This window comes from Danio aesculapii, chromosome 21, assembly GCF_903798145.1.
Source record: "Danio aesculapii chromosome 21, fDanAes4.1, whole genome shotgun sequence".
Classification (NCBI taxonomy): Eukaryota; Metazoa; Chordata; class Actinopteri; order Cypriniformes; family Danionidae; genus Danio; species Danio aesculapii.
Genome location: NC_079455.1, coordinates 28,999,913 through 29,018,631, shown reverse-complemented (window position 1 = coordinate 29,018,631; position 18,719 = coordinate 28,999,913). Strand labels below are relative to the sequence as shown.

At 34.3% G+C, this 18,719-nt stretch overlaps 1 protein-coding gene across 2 annotated transcripts in view; it reads right to left on the bottom strand.

Moving 5' to 3' along the window:
- The window catches only part of unc5da (unc-5 netrin receptor Da), a 357,817-nt gene that overhangs the window by 17,556 nt on the left and 321,542 nt on the right, over window positions 1-18,719 (bottom strand). For both annotated transcript variants that reach the window (XM_056446616.1, XM_056446617.1), the window contains 2 exons: window positions 9,697-9,868; window positions 4,748-4,975 (listed from right to left, as the gene is read on the bottom strand). In XM_056446616.1, coding sequence (XP_056302591.1) covers window positions 4,748-4,975; window positions 9,697-9,868 — 400 coding nt within the window. The remainder of the gene's footprint in view (window positions 1-4,747; window positions 4,976-9,696; window positions 9,869-18,719) is intronic.

Below are 18,719 nucleotides of genomic sequence, written 5' to 3'. Positions count from 1 at the left end.
GTGTGTGTGTGTGTGTGTGTGTGTGTGCGTGTGTGTGTGTGTGTGTGCGTGTGCGTGTGTGTGTGTGTGTGTGTGTGTGTGTGTGTGTGTGTGTATGTGTGAGAAAGAGAGATTGGTCCAGCTGACTATCACTGGAGCATAAAACCAGAGTACCCACAGGGCATGACGGCCAGCCATAACACGCTGCCCTATGAATGCAAATATCCTATAATCCACGGATTTCCATCTAATGCCATATGCAGTGTGAAGGGGATGTGTATCATGACATTTAAGAAGCCTACATCTGTGAAGGAAGAATTTGCTCCCTGAAGAAAGACCAGTTTGGGCCAGCATGAATTTCCATTGAACTGGTGGGTGCTCTACTAGTGCAACACAACATATTGTACATTACGCAAAACAAGCTAGGGTATGTGTAGAGTGTGCATGATGGGAATTTCTAACTGAAATGTACATGCTGCTAAATTTGAAGTTATTCAACACTGAATGAGGGTACTATTGGATATTGGAGATTTAAAACATTGGTGATTTTCTGAAACGGTAGCCTACGTTTGACGGTTATTCATTCATTAATTCATTTTCGGCTTAGTCTCTTTATTAATCAGGGGTCGCCGCAGCGGAATAACCACCAACTTATCCAGCATATGTTTTACACAGCGGATGCCCTTCCAGACACAACCAAACACTGGAAAACATCCATACACTCTTGCATTCACACACATACACTATGGCCAATTTAGCTTATTCAATTCACCTGTACCGCATGTCTTTGGACTGTGGGGAAACCGGAGCATCCACTGGAAACCCACTCAAATACGGGGAGAACATGCAAACTCCACACAAAAATGCCAACTGACCCAGCCGGGGCTCGAACCAGTGACCTTTTTACTGTGAGGCAATCGTGCTACCCACGGCACCACCTTGACGTCCTGTTTGACGGTTAAGCTACTTAAAATTATCATTTGGATGCTTATCTACCCAGCAGGCACAGGACATCAACATGACGTCAGATTGATGTCGTACGTTGCATTTTGTTGGAAAATGAATATCATGTTGACGAACCCAACATCAGGCCAACGTCAATGTCCAACCTAAAATCAGCCAAATATCAACATCTAATCATGTTACAGCTTGACGTTGTGTGGAGGTTGCCACTATGACGTCTATCAGATGTTGGATTTTGGTTGCCATACCTGACGAATAAATGTCAGTATTTTACATCAATATGACGTAGGTTTCAGATGCTGACTCTATGTTGGATTTTAGTCACTTTCCAACACAAACTATAATCAACCAAATACAAATATTATTTGACGTCATTATTGGACTTCAAAATAATGTTGCTCATGACTAGATATTGCATTTTGGTCACCTGATGTCACAAGCTAAATCTCACCTAATAATAATTGTCACCTTAGAATTACACGGTTCTATTTGACACTTTTGTGGAATGGTGGAATGGTTTGTTGCCAAATATTTTTGAGATGGTAAATGCAATTATATACATCAACACATGATCATTTCTTCACCGTGTTTTTTTTTTGTTGTTTTGTTTTTTTAGACATTTCGATTGTTCAAAATGAAATAAAACATTATGAATGAGTAATATATACATTATATTCTCCAGTCAGAGTTGGATACTACAAACAATTAGGGGCAGAAAAGCTCACATATGAGAAAGATGTGAATTAGATTTATGTGCAAACTGGAATATGTTATAAAACATTTGCCAATAAAGTACCGTTTCCACCCAATAAGTAAAAGAGAAAAAAATTGTCACTTCCTGATAAAATGCTACCAAATATCAAAAAGAAAAATGGAAATTGCCACGATAGGAAAAGCCACTGTGAGCCGTTGATTGTACTTCAGACGACAAACACAATGAATGAGTGGTGGCTTTTGGAGGCTCGAGAACTCTCTTTGAAAGCATAGCTAATCAAGACAGTTCTGGGAAACAAAGACCACTTTCATGATGATCTTTGGCTAACAGATTTTAGAACGACCAAAACAACATTTTAATTATTTTACAATGTGTTCGGTCCCATGGTTTGTCCATTAATACCTTACCGTCTATTTTTGTTATCACATGATCTGTTATAACAGAATCGCATGACTTTTTGATGTACATGCTGGAATTTATTTGGTAAATGTGTTTTCATGATTGTGGACATTTATTTAACAGATAAAAAAAAAAAAAAAAAATATATATATATATATATATATATATATATATATATATATATATATATATATATATATATATATATATATATATATATATATATATATATATATATATATATCCTTCTCAGTTAATTAATATGTAATATGTCATTCAATATGTTAAATAATTAATATGTCAATTAATATGTAGTATTACAAAATGAGCATGAAAATAGGTGGATGGAAACATAGCTAATGATAATAAGCAAAGCAGTTGATCTTTTGATTTGATTTTCAAATGATTCAATGAGCAAGAAAGTCATGAGTCATCAGTCATAAAACAAACAAAACATTAGATAATTCCTGACTGAATCAGCTGCTTTGAACAATCATTCGAATTAATTAGTCTGTGACTCAGTCACTAAAATTTACCTCCACCTACTGGTCATTACAGTTTCCCATGTAAAAAGCCACTTTTCCACAGTGCCATATGGTACCGTTCACCACGACTTGGCTTGCTTTAATCAGTGGTGGAAAGATTATTGAAAAATCATGCTTAATTAAAAGTACCATTACTTGCCCAAAATGTAGCGCAAGTAAAAGTATCTGTTGTGAATATTACAGAAAGTATGAATAAAAAATAGCCCTTTTAAATTTACTCAGGAGCAGTGAGTATTACGCTGTAAAAAGCTGATGCATTTACATGCAATTTGTAGACGTGTGTAAGCGTAACATTCTGTAATGAATTTAGTTTTTGCCCAGCAGGCACACAACGTTATAAGACGTTACTATTAGGTTAGGTTGTGACGTCAGCTGACAAAAATTCAATGTCTAGCCAGCGTCTAAGGACAATGTTTTTTTGATTTCCAACAATAACATCAAATGATGTTGACATTTGGTTGATTTTAGGTTGTGTTGGAAAGTGACCAAAATCCAACATCTAAACCAATGTCATAGTGACATCAAATACTGACGTTTATTCGTCAGGTATGGCAACCAAAATCCAACATCTGATAGATGTCATAGTGGTAACGTCCACACAACATCAAGCTGTAACATCATTAGACGCTGATATTAGGTTGATTTTAGGTTGGATGTTGGACATTGATGTCAGCCTTACGTTAAGTTCTGACGTCAACCTGATTTTCAGATCCAAACAAAATGCAACATCCACAAGATTTTAGGGTACAACATCAATCTGAGGTCATGTTGACGTCTTGTGCCTGCTGGGTGTTTAAGGCTATTTCGGTCATCATACAGTAAACATCCGACATCTTCTCATCACTGACATGCATCTAAACAGTCTCTGGGTCATTGCGTGTGATGATTTTAGACATCTTTTTGGACACTTTTAATGCTTCCAAACAGTTTTCTGCAATTATAAATCGCCCATCTCTTGAGGTAGTTTATTATGATGTGATTTACCTTCTATGTGCGATTTGATCGGACAGGAATCACAGGACTAATTTTTCTAATCCCCATAGACAAGAAAAAGTAGTGACTGCAGGTTGAAGAAAGCAGTAGAGTAAAAGTACTGATACTGCACTAAAAATTACTCAAGGAAAATTAAAAGTACACATGTTTATAACTACTTAGTAAACTACCATTTCTGAGAAAAACTACTCAATTACAGTAATTTAAGTACTGTACAATGATGTTGGTAGTGATGCTAAGAGTACGCCAACCTGATTTCTCCAAGTAGGACATGTTCCTGGATTAACATAATAAAGGGATACGTTTACCATTTATGTTATGTTTAAGTTTATGGTTAGGTTTATGTACTTCTACATGATTGTTATCCAACTATTATTTCACTCTGATTTTGAGAATAATTTACAGTTACCATTGGGTTTAGGGGTAGGGAACAGGTATGGATCACATTGTCGAACAAAAATTGTTCCAGTAATCCAGGATCGCATCAGACTTGACAAAATCCTGATGTGCACTGGTAGTAATGATTCTCTTGGACCAATCCGTGATCAGTAGTGTGTATTCTTATAAGTAATAGTACGGTTCTCTTAGGATCTCTAAAAAGGTAAGGAATGAAGTTGAAAAACTCTGATCCCAAAAAAAAGTGATCCAAAATCAGCCATGTGAAACCATTTATACCTGCTTGTTCAAACTAATATATTTAAAATAAGCTTAATTATCACTATTATTGAGTAATTTTGGGACAAATAAATTGTTTTATGTTCAATCTACTTAAATTTGTGGAGTCAATTAAGTTAACTTAATATATTTGTGTTGGGACAACGTGAAAGAATTGTGTGGAATCCAGCATTTTTATAGTAAAGTAGAAAGTGTAATAATCATAATAAGCATAATATTACATTTTCCAACAATTATACAAATACAGAATTTAGTATTTTTTATTTTGACAGAAAATTTAAGCCTAAAACAAATGAAAGTAGTCATGGCATTCACTATAAACAACATTTGCTATGCATGTAAATCTTTACATTAATTAAAGCAAAACTAGTGGCACAGGAGACTGTTTTGCTTTCTTGACAATTTCAGTCGGATGATTTTTTTTAAAAATTATGATCAAAAACATTAACACCAACAAACTTAAAAAGTCTTGACACACCTGAAAGGCATGGGGCGTATCATCGACGCAGTACACTCGAATGCTGTAGTTGAGGAAGTTTTGCTCCATGTTCCCGAAGGCAGCCAGCCGGAGTCTCTTCCCTGCAGCTTGACTGAGAGCCTCTCCTACTAAAGCGTAACAGCCTGGTCTCTCCACCAACAGGTGGCAGCAGTGAGTGTCCAGCAGGCAGTAACAGGAGGTGCTCTCTTCTTCCAAAATCATGACCTCCTGACACAAACACAAAATCCAGACTATGATGCTGTGTCATGTTTAAAACTGTTACAGTGTGTTTACATTAGAGGTTATTACTGTTTACAGGTGAAGTGACTGATGATTCACTTTAAGATGACAAAAAAGTCTATTTAATGCAATGTTCTACAGTGCTCAGCATACAGTATATGAGTACACCCCTCACAAATCTTTTACATTCATATTTTTAATAGGAAGCTATACAATATTATGTTTATATATTTGTGCATATACATTAGATTAAGCAGTACTGAAGCCAATTCTGGAGCTTATCTAATAGAATAACTTATAACGGTCTAAAAACTAGTATACACAATTTTCTATGTTATAGAAAAATATTAAATACAAATTTTAAAAAGAGGAAAAATCAAGAGCAGCAAAAAAAAAAAAAAAAAAAAAGTTAAATTTGAAAATTTGCAAAATTCTGTTGAAATATTTTAGGTATTTTATTTTTGCTATATTTTGCTTGAATTTAATTGTATTTTCTTTTAATTTCTAAATATGTTTAATGACTAAATAATTATTTTAATAAATATATCTGTTTAATAAATATGTTTTGTTTGAATGCACCAAAATACATTGCATATATTCACTGAGAAATGCAGTGTACCTAATTATGCTGAGCACTGTATATCAAAGTAAAGTATTTATGCTATACAATAATATTATAATAACTAATTATAATGATAACTACATTTTAAAAGTCTATCGACCCCTATCAAGGTCCATTTTTGACAAAAAAAAGTTGTTATTTTTAGAATACATAAGACATGTCACTCGTATCTCTGTGAATGGGGAAAAGTGTAATGGTCAATATGGTGAATAAAGCCCCACCTACTAGTACAGAAGCCAATCATCGATCGGTATATGGCAAATAAAGACTGCCTTCTAGTACAGGAGCCAATCATTGATCGCTATTTGGCGAATAAAGCCCGCCTTCTAGTACAGGAGCCAATCATCAAACACTATAAACTAACGATACTCGAGGGGACGGGCTCGGACCAGACGTAAGTTTCTGCAGATTTTTTGTGATTTGGACTTTAGAAATTAAACTAATCACATTTGTTGTTGTTGTTGTCACCAAGGCACAGTTGTGTAATTTTATTGGTGATTCCTAAAATGAAATTCAATGGTAAGTTTGGTAAGTGGTTTTGGAGAGTATGATGTTTCCCCATTCAGACATTATGCCCAAGCATACTGCCCGAGAGGCTCTAAAGGGACTTTGATTTATTCAATCATTCATTTTCTTTCGGCTTAGTCCCTTTATCCCTATGTGATTGCCACAGCAGAATGAACCGCCAACTTATACAGCATAATTTATGTGTAACAGAGAGAAGATTTTTCCAGCACATTTCTAAACATAATAGTTTTAATAACACATTTCTAATAACTGATTTATTTTATCTTTGCCATGATGACAGTAAATAATATTAGACTAGATATTTTTCAAGACACTTCTATACAGCTTAAAGTGACATTTAAAGGCTTAACTAGGTTAATTAGACTAACTAGGCAGGTTAGGGTAATAAGGCAAGTCATTATATAACAGTGGTTTGTTCTGCTGACTATTGAAAAAATATTTAGCTAAAAGCTAATAGCTAATAATTTTGACCTTAAAATGGTTTAAAAAAAATAAAAACTGCTTTTATTCTAGCTAGGTTAAAAGAAATAAGACTTTCACCAGAAGAAAAAAATATTAACAGACATAACTATGAAAATTTCCTTGCTCTGTTAAACATCATTTAGGTAATATTTAAAAAGTCAAAATAAAAAAATCAAAGGGGGTCTAATAAGTCTGACTAAATGCAATATAATTCTCATTGCAATATAAAATTGGAAACTAAACTTCCTTAGGCATTTAGTCTTTTAAATCACAACGAATTATATTAAATGCTAATGCAATAATGTTATAATAAGAAATCCAACAATATAAAATCAGAAATGCAATTAAAATTAAATTAAAATGTCTAAAAACAAATGGATAACATCATTTGTAATTTAAAATGTAATATCAAATTTTCATCAGCTTTTTTTGTTGTTGTTTCTGTTCTTAAACCCTCAAACCCCCACCAGATGGTGTTACCCTGTTGTGTCATTTAATTGTTAATTAAATCTTTTCAAATGAACCTATGAACATTGCAATTAGTGCTAGAATTATTGTTTTTGAATCACCTCTCACCCCATCCTTAAACACAACCATAATCAAATTCATTAGTGGCGCCACAGCTTGCCATTACCTTCACAACACCACATACAAACACAATTCCTGCAAACAATCAAATTCATCTACCATTTCAAACAAAGTTTACATCATAATCATGGTTAAGAAAAAAATACTACAGCTACTCCATGCCGGTCGTCTGTTTTTCTTTTCTAGCACATGGTTCAATTGCTTTTAATGCAAAGTAACCAGGCCTCATTGTCATAAGCCCTGACAGCTACTTACTTTCCACAGCCCTGAGGCTTTTTCGCCAGCCGCTCCACTTCATAAAAACCTCGGTCAGCATTAAAGTATACATGCGCGCACATTAGGAAAAAGGTGAAGATCTTTAGCTGAAATTATGCTTCCCTTTTCTTTATAGCGCTGCAGATGGAAGCACAGCTTGATTATTATTATATGCATCTGGTATTTGAATGTCAGGAACAGTGGGTGTGAAGCGGCCAGCAGGATCTCCAGTCCAGGGTCTCCATTTCACCGGCTGAATACAGCAAAAAACGAAGCATAACTTTGCCCCCCGGAGCGACCTGAGCCATTTGAAAGCTTGATATTTTCCACCTAAACACGGCGGCGCACAGAAAGCATTGTCTATTACCTACAAATCAGTAGGTGTGCATTAAAGTCTCACACACACTGTAAAACGCACCAAAAAAATAGGTGTTATTCTCAATACAGCAGGGGCTTTTACTCTCAGTCTCTGAGAAGAAGGCTCATTATTTCAAACAACAGTCAGAGGTCTTCGTGTCTTTAACACGGCGTCAAAATGACTCTCCGGCACAGAAAGAAACTAAGCTGATTGGCATTGTGAAGCATCTTTGAATTAGAGCGTCTGCGTTTGATTATAGTTTGCTGAAATGTCAGGGCGCACAAACTAACGCACGCTACAATACAAACAGGGTCGGTTTCCTTGGGGTCAGTTTTGCTCAAGATAAACTTTGATGAAGTTCTGTCAACATGTAAGAGTGGTGCGAATCCCGCTTTTATGAAGAACTGTGAAATATCAAAGGGAAAGGACAGAGTTAATAAGAGAGTGGCTTCTTTAAAGTGCGATGCCGGGATGTCGATCTGCTGCGAAGAGGGCATGTCTATTGATTCTGTCAGTTGGTAACCTTCAGCATTCTTGCTTTACAATGACTTTTCAGTACTTTATTATTGAAGTTTGCTTTTAAAGTATGAGACTCAGAGTTTGAAGAATTTACATTCATTAAAGGGAAAGAATTGCCATGCTTTTCAGTCGGGATGAGTTGGCAATACTGATTTACTGGTTTTATTTTGATGTATTAATTTGGATTCTTCATTTCCAAGAACCATCTTTTTGGAAATGTTGTTTTCAGCTGATGTGTGAACTGGGTAGTTTTTATTAAGAGTCTGAATTGATTTTAGTTTTAATTTGATTTAGACATTTTTTGTATTTTTGTTTAGGCTTTTAGTTTATTAAATTGTATATTAATTACAGATTAACATAAATGGAAATATACATGTATAAATCACATGAACAAATAATGAAAATTAAAATCTGAAACACAATTTTCTAATGATTTTTAGTCTATTAAATTACAATAAATAAAATGAAATATAATAATGTTTTAAAAAGAAAACATTTAAGAGCTTTCAGCTGATGTGTGACTTGAAACTAATTTTAGTTTTAATTTTTAATTTGATTTAAACTTTTTTTTACCGTTTTGGCTTTTTATTTATTAGACTGTTTATTAATTACAAATGAACATAAATGGTACTATACATATATAACTCCCATGAAAAAATATTGTAAAATTTTTAGTCTAATAAATTACAATGAATAAAATGAAAATTTAATAATGTTATAACAAGAAAACATTTGAGTGCTGATGTGTGAACTGGGTAGTTTTTGTTAAGAGAATTTTTAATTTGATTTAGACATTCTTTTGTATTTTTTTTACTGTCCTTCAACTTTTTATTTATTAAATTGCATATTAGTTACAAATGAACACAATATATCTGCATAAGAATTCCTTTTAGTTTAAATTTTTAATTTGACTTTTATTTGATTTTTTTAATCGTGTTTAGGCTTTTAGTTAATGAGATTGTATATTAATTACAAATTAACATAAGGCATTTGAGTGAGAATTCATTTTAAATTTAATTTTTCATTTGATTTAGACATTTAAAAAAATATATTTTTCACTGTGTTTAGACTTTTTGTTAATTAAATTGCATATTATTCCAAATTAACACAAGACATTTGAGTGAGAATTAATTTTAGTTAAAATTTTTTATTTGATTTAGACATTTTTTGTGTTCTTTTTTTTTTGGTCTTTTAAGTTTAAGTGTTTTATTTTTATTTGCTGGAGTAGAAACATAATTTAAAAAATTAAAATGGAATTATTATTGTTGATGAAAATCAAATTAGGAAATGTATATCAATACCCAGCCCTACCATCCAGCACATTTGTGGTTCTTTTCTTACAGTACTGAATGTCACCTTTTAATATTTGAGTCTTACCTCCCAGCTGTTGTCCTGTGTTTGCCTCTTAAGCTTGATATTCCAGTCGTCTGAATTGACATCTGCACAGTGGGCGACTGTCAAGGCAACAGGGCAGGACAGACTCAGGCCAGGAGGACCGTATGTCACCTCTGGACTCAACAGAATCTCCTGAGCTTCATCAGACAAAGCGCTGTGCATAAAGAGAGAGAAAAGGTGATTAACTGATACTATCAATCAATCAATCAATCAATCAATCAATCAATCAATCAATCAATCAATCACTCAATCAATCAATCAATCAATCAATCAATCAATCAATCAATCAATCAATCAATCAATTTCAGGTAATGTCAGCTAAATGTTTGTGTCCTCTCTGAGCACCATACATTATTCTTAGAAATTCTGTCTGCTTCGAATGTTATCACTCGATTGAATGGCCATTATCAGTGGTTATCAGCTGAAATATATGGGCCAGCAGGGGCCTACTGGTAGGCTCAGAAGGCTGTTATCATCCATTCACATGGCTAATCAACTATATTAATATCAAAAACTCCAGGTCCAGATCTGTTTTGACATTACTGTGACGGTTGGGTATAGGGTTTTGGTAAACGTTAATAAAATACAATTAATGGGAAATTTAATAAGTAATATAATAATTCTCAATTATTAACAACCTTCTGAGCCTATCAGTAGGCACAGAAGGCCCCTACTGGCCCATATCTATCAGTCATAACGCCCATTAAGTCTTAACACTTAAATTGGCTGGAACATCTTTCTTAAAAACTGCAGTTTAAAACTTTCAAACTTACATAGATTAAGTAAACTGGTGAATAAACGATGAATGATGAACCTGAAAGAATAATTTGCTTGGATTTATGAATGTTGAAGCAGTTGTAAGTTTTATAAAATATATATTCTTTCAGATTATAACATCATTCCTGTACTATAAGTAACCAATGCAATTCATTTTGTTTCACCTCTATATGCTTTCTGGATGGTGCAGATATTCATTGCCTTGCATTTTATGAACAACCAAAGTCCACAGCTTCATCAAATAATCTTCTTTAACTCTCTGCTGACAAAAAAAGTAATCTTGTGTGGCCTGAGAGTGTGTAAACTAACAGCACATTTAAATTTTTGGTGAACTGTCCCTTTAAAGCCTTTTCACAACAACACCAATATCTACAGTATATGTAAACTATAGCTTTAATAAGCCCACACCACAGAAGAGACAATACTCTAGAAATTACTTTATAAATATGTGTTCCATCTAATAAAAAATAACAAAACTTCAGAATCTACCCAACCCTAAAGTTAATTCAACATGGCAGAACACATAATTGCAGCACTTTTAATCAACAGAACATTATCATCTGTTGCTGTGCATGCGAACAGAATTCAATTCAGAACATATTCAACCCATAAAAATAATAAGCAGACCTTTAGCGAATTTAATGGGACCTTTCCCCTAACCTAAAAACTTGCTGTCCACCATAAAGGGTGCAGAATGTAATTTTGTAAGTTTGACATCCAGTGGTTGAACTAGGTATTGCACACCTGCTTCAAAACAAATGCAAGTGCAGGTTGCCAGATTGAGAACACCAACAGGAGCGTGCCTGACTATCGAGTCTGAAGACTGATTTGAATTGTGTTCTAAATAAAAGCAACGGCACACGATAGATGGACTATTTTCCATATTAAAAAGAGTTTTCTGTTGTAACCAACACCTGAAATTTATATTTTAGATATGGCTTCTATTTCTTGCAGCTGAACAACAAAAAACTGACAACCTCAGGTATACCTCATGTGCTTTATTCAGTGTTAAATGCTAATAATGCGACTTTGAAAGCCATTTAACTTGACATTTATTGCCAAACTGATAGCAGCAGCAGACCTTAGATCTTGAAAATAAAATAAACCGTTTGAAATTGAACTTCAGAACTGTGACTCAAAATCAACACATAGTGATTTAGCATGTATATTTAATAATCTTAAAGAGGTTTAATATGTATTAATTAGATTATAAACCATACCATTTCTTTGAGTGCAGTAAGTGCACTATTCTGTGCTTTTGAATGGCTGTGTTAAAGTTTCTGTCTGGGGCAAACAGCCAAATTGCTTATTATTGCAAATCTCGCCACTTAGCGTGTTGTTAGGACCGGGTTACAATGTGACCTGCTTACCTAATGTTGACATTTGCAAAATTTATATGATTATAACTCTGAATCTGCATCTCATTTCTACTGTCCACTGGAGGTCGTATTTCGGTCATGGACACACACTTTGAGAGCCTTCATGACTAAATGGATGAAATATGCTGTGTTTCACCAAGGCAACCACAGTTGCTGAAATATAACTGGCTAAACTGGCATTGGGTGGGTTAAATAACCAAAACAAAGACCGATGTCCTTGCATGTAACCAGTAGTGGTGCAATCTTAACTGGTGATCTAGGCAAATGACGGTCGTACCGCCCTCACAGTGTTCGTGCCGCCCTTTTGCGTAGTGGGGGATGATGGAGTGTTGAAGATGGAAGTGAAAAGGCGGGAGGGGGGGATGGGGGGGGGGGGGGGGGGGTGTCACAGACGAAAGTGACGAGCAGGGGGAGGGTGGATTGATGGCACTGGTGTTGGGTAGTTATGGTCTCCATGCTGCCCCAAGCAAGATGCCGCCCCAGGCGATCGCCCACATTACCCATGCCTAAATCCGCCACTGCATGTAACGCACATTACTTTATATCTGACTTTAATATAGTTTTTCAGTTAACAAGAACGTTCACTTAGCATGTTTCTTAAATATCTGCAAACATATTATCTTATTTTTATGCTTTATAAGAGTCCAAAACTTACATACAGCACCTTTAAAATACACCCCACATCAGACCACAACTCGTGTGAAGTGCTCATGGGAAATCCTCGCTCGATACGTGCTGTAGTGTCAAAATAACAGTATTGATTTCGCCGGAAGATGCCGATGTTGGAAATAAATGGAATTAGTTTGGTTAATAAACACGAAGGCAAGCTACTGCGATAACACCACAAATTAACAAACATTAGCTCAAAAACACACGCAGCGTTCTTAATGGAAACATGCCAAGAAAGCAGCGCTCGGCTCTCCCTGCTAACACAAACACAACAGATTAGCCTGCAGACTCAGCGCTAATACAGATATATTGTACTTTGGGCTGGTTGAAGTGATTCCAGAGGGCAGTCGGACTTGATCGGGTGTGGATCAACGGAAAGTGTGTGTGCGTGTGTGTGTGAGTTCACTGGTCGATGGTGTTGTTTGAAGTGCCTTCTGAGGAGCCCGGTGACATATTGAGACAGTTTGGACGTGTTAGCGTGGATCGATACGACTGCTGTGGATCCTCAACAAGGATTAGTCATCTACAGCAGGGGAGTTAGGCTGGGCCGAGCGGCGCCATCGAGAACTAACACATTGACACAGCAGATTACATGAACCAGACACCTGCTGTCAACACAACTGTGATGGTTAGCCATTCATTACTCTGCGCACAGAGATTCAAGCTCCATTGTAACACTTATAAGTGATGTTAGTACATATAAAACTTTCTGCCGTGATGCTAAGGTGTTTTGAATAGCCTTTAGTATGGGTAGGATTTCTAAGAAGCATTTAGTAAATTATATTGGTGTTTATTTTTAAGTTCTCAATTCACTGTGTAAAAATATTGGTTAGTTAGAAGTTTTTTTTTCTTTTTATTAGCACTTTTGACTTGCATTATGGTATACTGGTCTTTGCTTTGGCATAAAAATAAAACTCATATAACTATAGTAACCCGGTTTTCCCCAAATGTGTCGATATTTCATTTTAATGTTGCTATTTTACTAAAATTACAAAAGATTCTTACAAAACTTAAATTCTTAAAGGAGTTCTGAGTATTTTAAACTTGAATGACCAATTTGATCACTGAATATGTGTGCCTAACTAGCAACGTTCTGCTACAAAAACATAACTTTATACAGAGATGCCTTTAAAAGTTTCAACAATATATTCTTTCAAAACTTTCTAAACAATATTTTCACTGCAGTCTAAAAACGGTCAAGAAGCTTCTTAGACAAAGTGAAGTATGCACAATTATAACCCAATTATGTTACAAAAGTATATGAATTTTTGGGTAATTATCATTATAAAATATGACAAAAACATTGATTCAAATGTAAATATGACATGAACAATTATATTAACTACAGATACGTACCCCAGTCTACATTTCTGGAGAGCACAAAATACATCCCAGGAGGTACGTTTTTTGCAGTTTTTGTTTTCACAAATCTACCAGAGGTCGCTGTTTCACTGTGTGAAAAGCCATCCACACGGAGGTAAGTGGTCAGATGGTAGCACGAACAGGACTGCCCAGTAGCGTTTGTTTTAAAGATGAAATGCAGCCATACGTACCTCTGCTACATAATTTGCGCTCTCCAGAAATGTAGATGAGGATACGTATTCAAACTGAGCCTATGTTGATTATATTGACTGCTATGGGCATTTTAGTAGTTATCGAATTCTGGTAAGTACAGAAATAAATCCATATAGGCAGCTCATTACATAATTTTCCTATACCATAGTTTACATGACTATACCCCAGACAATATTTTACAACTAACTAAAATGTCAATCAAAGTCACTTTGTTAAACTTTTCAAAATCAAAAGCTGTTAGAGCAGATATCAAAGTCCCATAAAGTCCTCAAAAACAGAAATAAAAGGATGAAAACATGTATAAAACAAACTATGGGAAACTGTATAACTGAAATTAACTTATCTTTTATGGTGTAATATCCATGTTATGCACAACATGCATGTGACATGGAACCATTAAAAAAAATAAATTTACACTGACAATTGAGATAAATACAATCAAGTTAAAACTACGCTGGCTGAGAGAGCTTAACATGCTGCAATTTAAGAAAACACATGCAATTACAAAAAACAACTGCAAATTAAGAATAGATCTTCATCTGTTTGACAGCATATGTGTTGCAAATCTTTACAGCACAAACACATTAAGAAACTGTGCTGCAAATATCTCATAAATAGCAAGGAACACATTGGAAATCTTTCAAGGAGACGCAAAAAACATGACGGACCCAGCTGGGATTTGTTTATTGTGCCCTGACTATTGCTCAGTGAAGTTGTCGGTATCTTTGAATAGGTGAGCTTTTTAACATCCTGATTACCCAATTCCCTTGTCTTTTGTATATTATTAGCCTAAATAACCATAACCTAAATACCTGTAGCTGGGTCTGTCATGTTTTTGGGTCCTCTTTAAACATTTCCATTGTGTGTTCATGCTATTTGCATGTTTTGTGAAAAATTGTACCACGTTTCTTAATAAGTTTTGTTTGCTTAATAAGAATTTGCAGTGCTTTCTCTCAATCTGTTTGCGTTGTAGAGTTTGCAGTGTATTTTATTAATGTATTTGTGTTGTGAGGATTTGCAACCCGTATGTTGTCAAACCCATGAAGTTAATTTCTTAATTTTCTGGTGTTTTTTGCGATTGCATGTGTTTCTAATATTGCAGTGCATTAAGCTCTCTCGGCCACCGTACAAAACATCAGAAGAGCATCAGAAGAGAATATGTAGATGCTAAGTTAGTCGTAGTTAGTCTAACATAGGTGAACATAAGATTTATAATTTAAAAAAAAGTTTTAATCAACAAAGAACTAATATGTGTTTTTAATAGTTCTTAATAGAACAGAAAAGGTTCCAGAATGAAAGAGAAAAAGCCTTTTACCAAACACTTCTTTTAAGGAACCAAACTGGTTCTTCAGATGCATCATTGTAAAACCATATAGAACATTTATTGTTAAGGAATAAGTTTATTTTTTCCATCAACTGTATGTGTTTCCATGAAGCAAGTGTAAAATTCATTGAACCTCCCCATTCAAAAAAGATTTTAAACATATGGATTTTGACAGAAGCTCTTCTAGTAATAACGCATCTGATGAACATATGGGCAGAATATCAAGTACAACTGGTGCCATTTCTCATTCTGAGCAGGTGGTGTGCAAAGACAGCCTTCCAATTACAGTGTCTGACACTGTACCGCACCAACAGGTCAGTCACTTCACAACCTTCTAATTGCTCTTTCACTTCGTCGGCACTGTTTGTTTACATGTTGATTTATTTATATTGAGTAATTACCTGTTCCCTCCCCGTATCCTCCATCTATTGGCATTGTTTCCAAACTCTTTTGTGTCTGAAATAAAGGCAATTACTGCTGATGAAGCAGCTAAGCTTGTTTTCGCCATTCTGGAGAGGCGAGAGAATGTTACGTGACATTTAAAACCATTTAATGAAACTAAACTAACACAATCATGCACATAAAATGCACATCAAATGGAACGCTGTGTCTCATATTTGATGAAATATTAGGAACAGCGGTAAATAAATGAAAAACAGTTGAAGGGGCATCAGTATTGATCAGTGTGGGTTAATCTGATGCCCCTCTTGTGCTTTTTTAATCAACAGACTTTTTAATTACGATGGCATAGAAACACGATTATGATCAGAAGTATCATGTCCTTACACACGTAGTATTAGAATGCGGAAAAACAAAACAATAATGTCAAAATATTCTTATGTTAAAACCATTAAACACATTTAGATACTTAACATGTAATAAACATTAAATTTAAGAAAAATGGCAATGCAACAAACAGATATGTAAAAATATAAATACAAATAAAAATGACTAAATTACTAAAACTTTTCAAATAAATAAAAGAAATTATAATATAAAAAGTAGAAATCCTACAATCATATCTCTAAATTACGAAAACTTAAACATAAATAAATAAATAAATAAATAAATAAATAAATAAATAAATAAATAAATAAATAAATAAATAAATGAAGGTTTAGTAGAAATCATACAATTGTGTTTACATCTACATCAATGTTGTTCATGTTGCAGATAAAAATAAATAACAAAATAAAATAATGTAAAATAAAATAATGTAAAATAATGAAAAATAAAATAAAATAAAATAAAATAAAATAAAATAAAATAAAATAAAATAAAATAAAATAAAATAAAATAAAATTAAATTAAATTAAATTAAATTAAATTAAATTAAATTACATTTCTCGGTGTTACTAAAATGTAAGTTTGGTAGAAATCATACGTTCATGTCTACATTTGTTCAATCTGTTCATGTTGCAGATAAAAAAAAAAAAAAAAAAAAATAGAATAAAATAAGACAAAATAAAATAAATGAAACTTTGGTAGAAATCACGCATCCATGTCTACATGTGGTCAACCTATTCATGTTGCATAAATTAAATTAAATTAAATTAAATTAAATTAAATTAAATTAAATTAAATTAAATTAAATTAAATTAAATTAAATTAAATTAAATTAAATTAAATTAAATTAAATTAAATTAAATTAAATTAAATTAAGTTAAATTAAATTAAATTAAATTAAATTAAATTAAATTAAATTAAATTAAATTAAATTAAATTAAACAAACTAAAATAAAAAAGTAAAATATTTTTTTTATTAAAATACATTTTAAATAAATTTAAATAAAATAAAATACAGTATTCTCTCAGTGTTACTAAAATGCAAGTCTGCTAGAAATCATACATTCATCTCTAAATTTGATCAATTTCGTTAAATGTTCAGTTCTAAACAAAATCTAGGGCTGGGCAATTAATCAAAATTGACAATCAAAACCTATAATCGATCTCCAGGCATTTCATCAATATTTCCATGCCGATTTTTTTCTAGTTAATTTCCCTACTGTGTGTGGAGTCACATGACCTCGCTCCGTTACGTTATTTTGCCGACATGTCGAGCATGGACAACTGAGCAACATAAGCAGCTTGAACCAAATAAAAATGCATATTTACTGTACAAAACTTGTCTGTGAACTATGAGGGCTAAATAAATAAATAAATTGTTCATTAACCGTAATCAAGAATCAAATGTTTAAATAATCAAGATTTTGATTTTGGGCCAAATCGCCCAGCCCTAACCAATGCTATCTACAGTAGCATGCATGGGTCCAACCATTCTTCATTTCCTACATTTCATCAACGTAAAAAAACGCTCTGAGATGCAGCTCTAATAACGAGCAAATACATCACCTATTGATTCCAAGGTTTAATATCCGTCTGGATAACAAAAAAAGGAAAACAACCTTGCTTTCATTAACACAGTGTGAATCATTTCCTAGTAATACAAATGGTCGCTGCCATGTCCAGGTGAATCCATGGGGGAAGAGTACAGGACGGCTTTAAGCTCAGCAAACAGCCCAGAGGTCTGAGCAAACTCAATCCTATCACTGCGAACAAATAAAAAGAGTCTCTGATTGATCCTTTTTCATGACTTTGCTCTCTATAGCCGCCGTTATGAGGACTCTGGAGATCACACGGCTAAATTTAGGAGGCTCTGCAGATTGATTTCTACTTCTCTCTTCTTCTATACCACCATCTGTAGATGCTTTGTGGTCAGATTGCAGCATTGCGGATTGAATTTCTCCACCGCCACTCACCAGGACTGTCAAAAAGATAGGCTTTGACTGACAGCAGAGCTGAGCATTGAGCACTTGACTGACAGATAGCTGTGTGATGGTGGTGTTCGCTGGCTGGATGGGAGGTGGGGAAGCAAACAGCTCTGCGCTTATCGGACGCCGGCAGGTTCCTTCATCTGCGCTCTCACCGAGATTGAGGTTTTTTCATCTTTGAGCAACTGAAGGGCCTCTGAACACTCGTGACCTTTGATCTCTATCAATCCCTGAGAGCATGCATGTGATTGAGACTGTCTGATTCTAGGTGACATTCGTTGGTTGACAACTTTAGTTTTAATTCCCAGCTCGCCGAAGTTTGCTCATCATTTAACGGAGGGTTAATCCGAGTTAAGCTGCTCACCAGAACAAAGCGAGCAGCATTCTGAAAGATTTCGGCTCCTGAAACACCAAGTTGCGTCGCGATTTACTGCACTACATATGTTTACTGCTCACTACACAATCGGTGGGATACAGAAGGCAAAATTATTAGCCCTCCTGTGAAGTTTT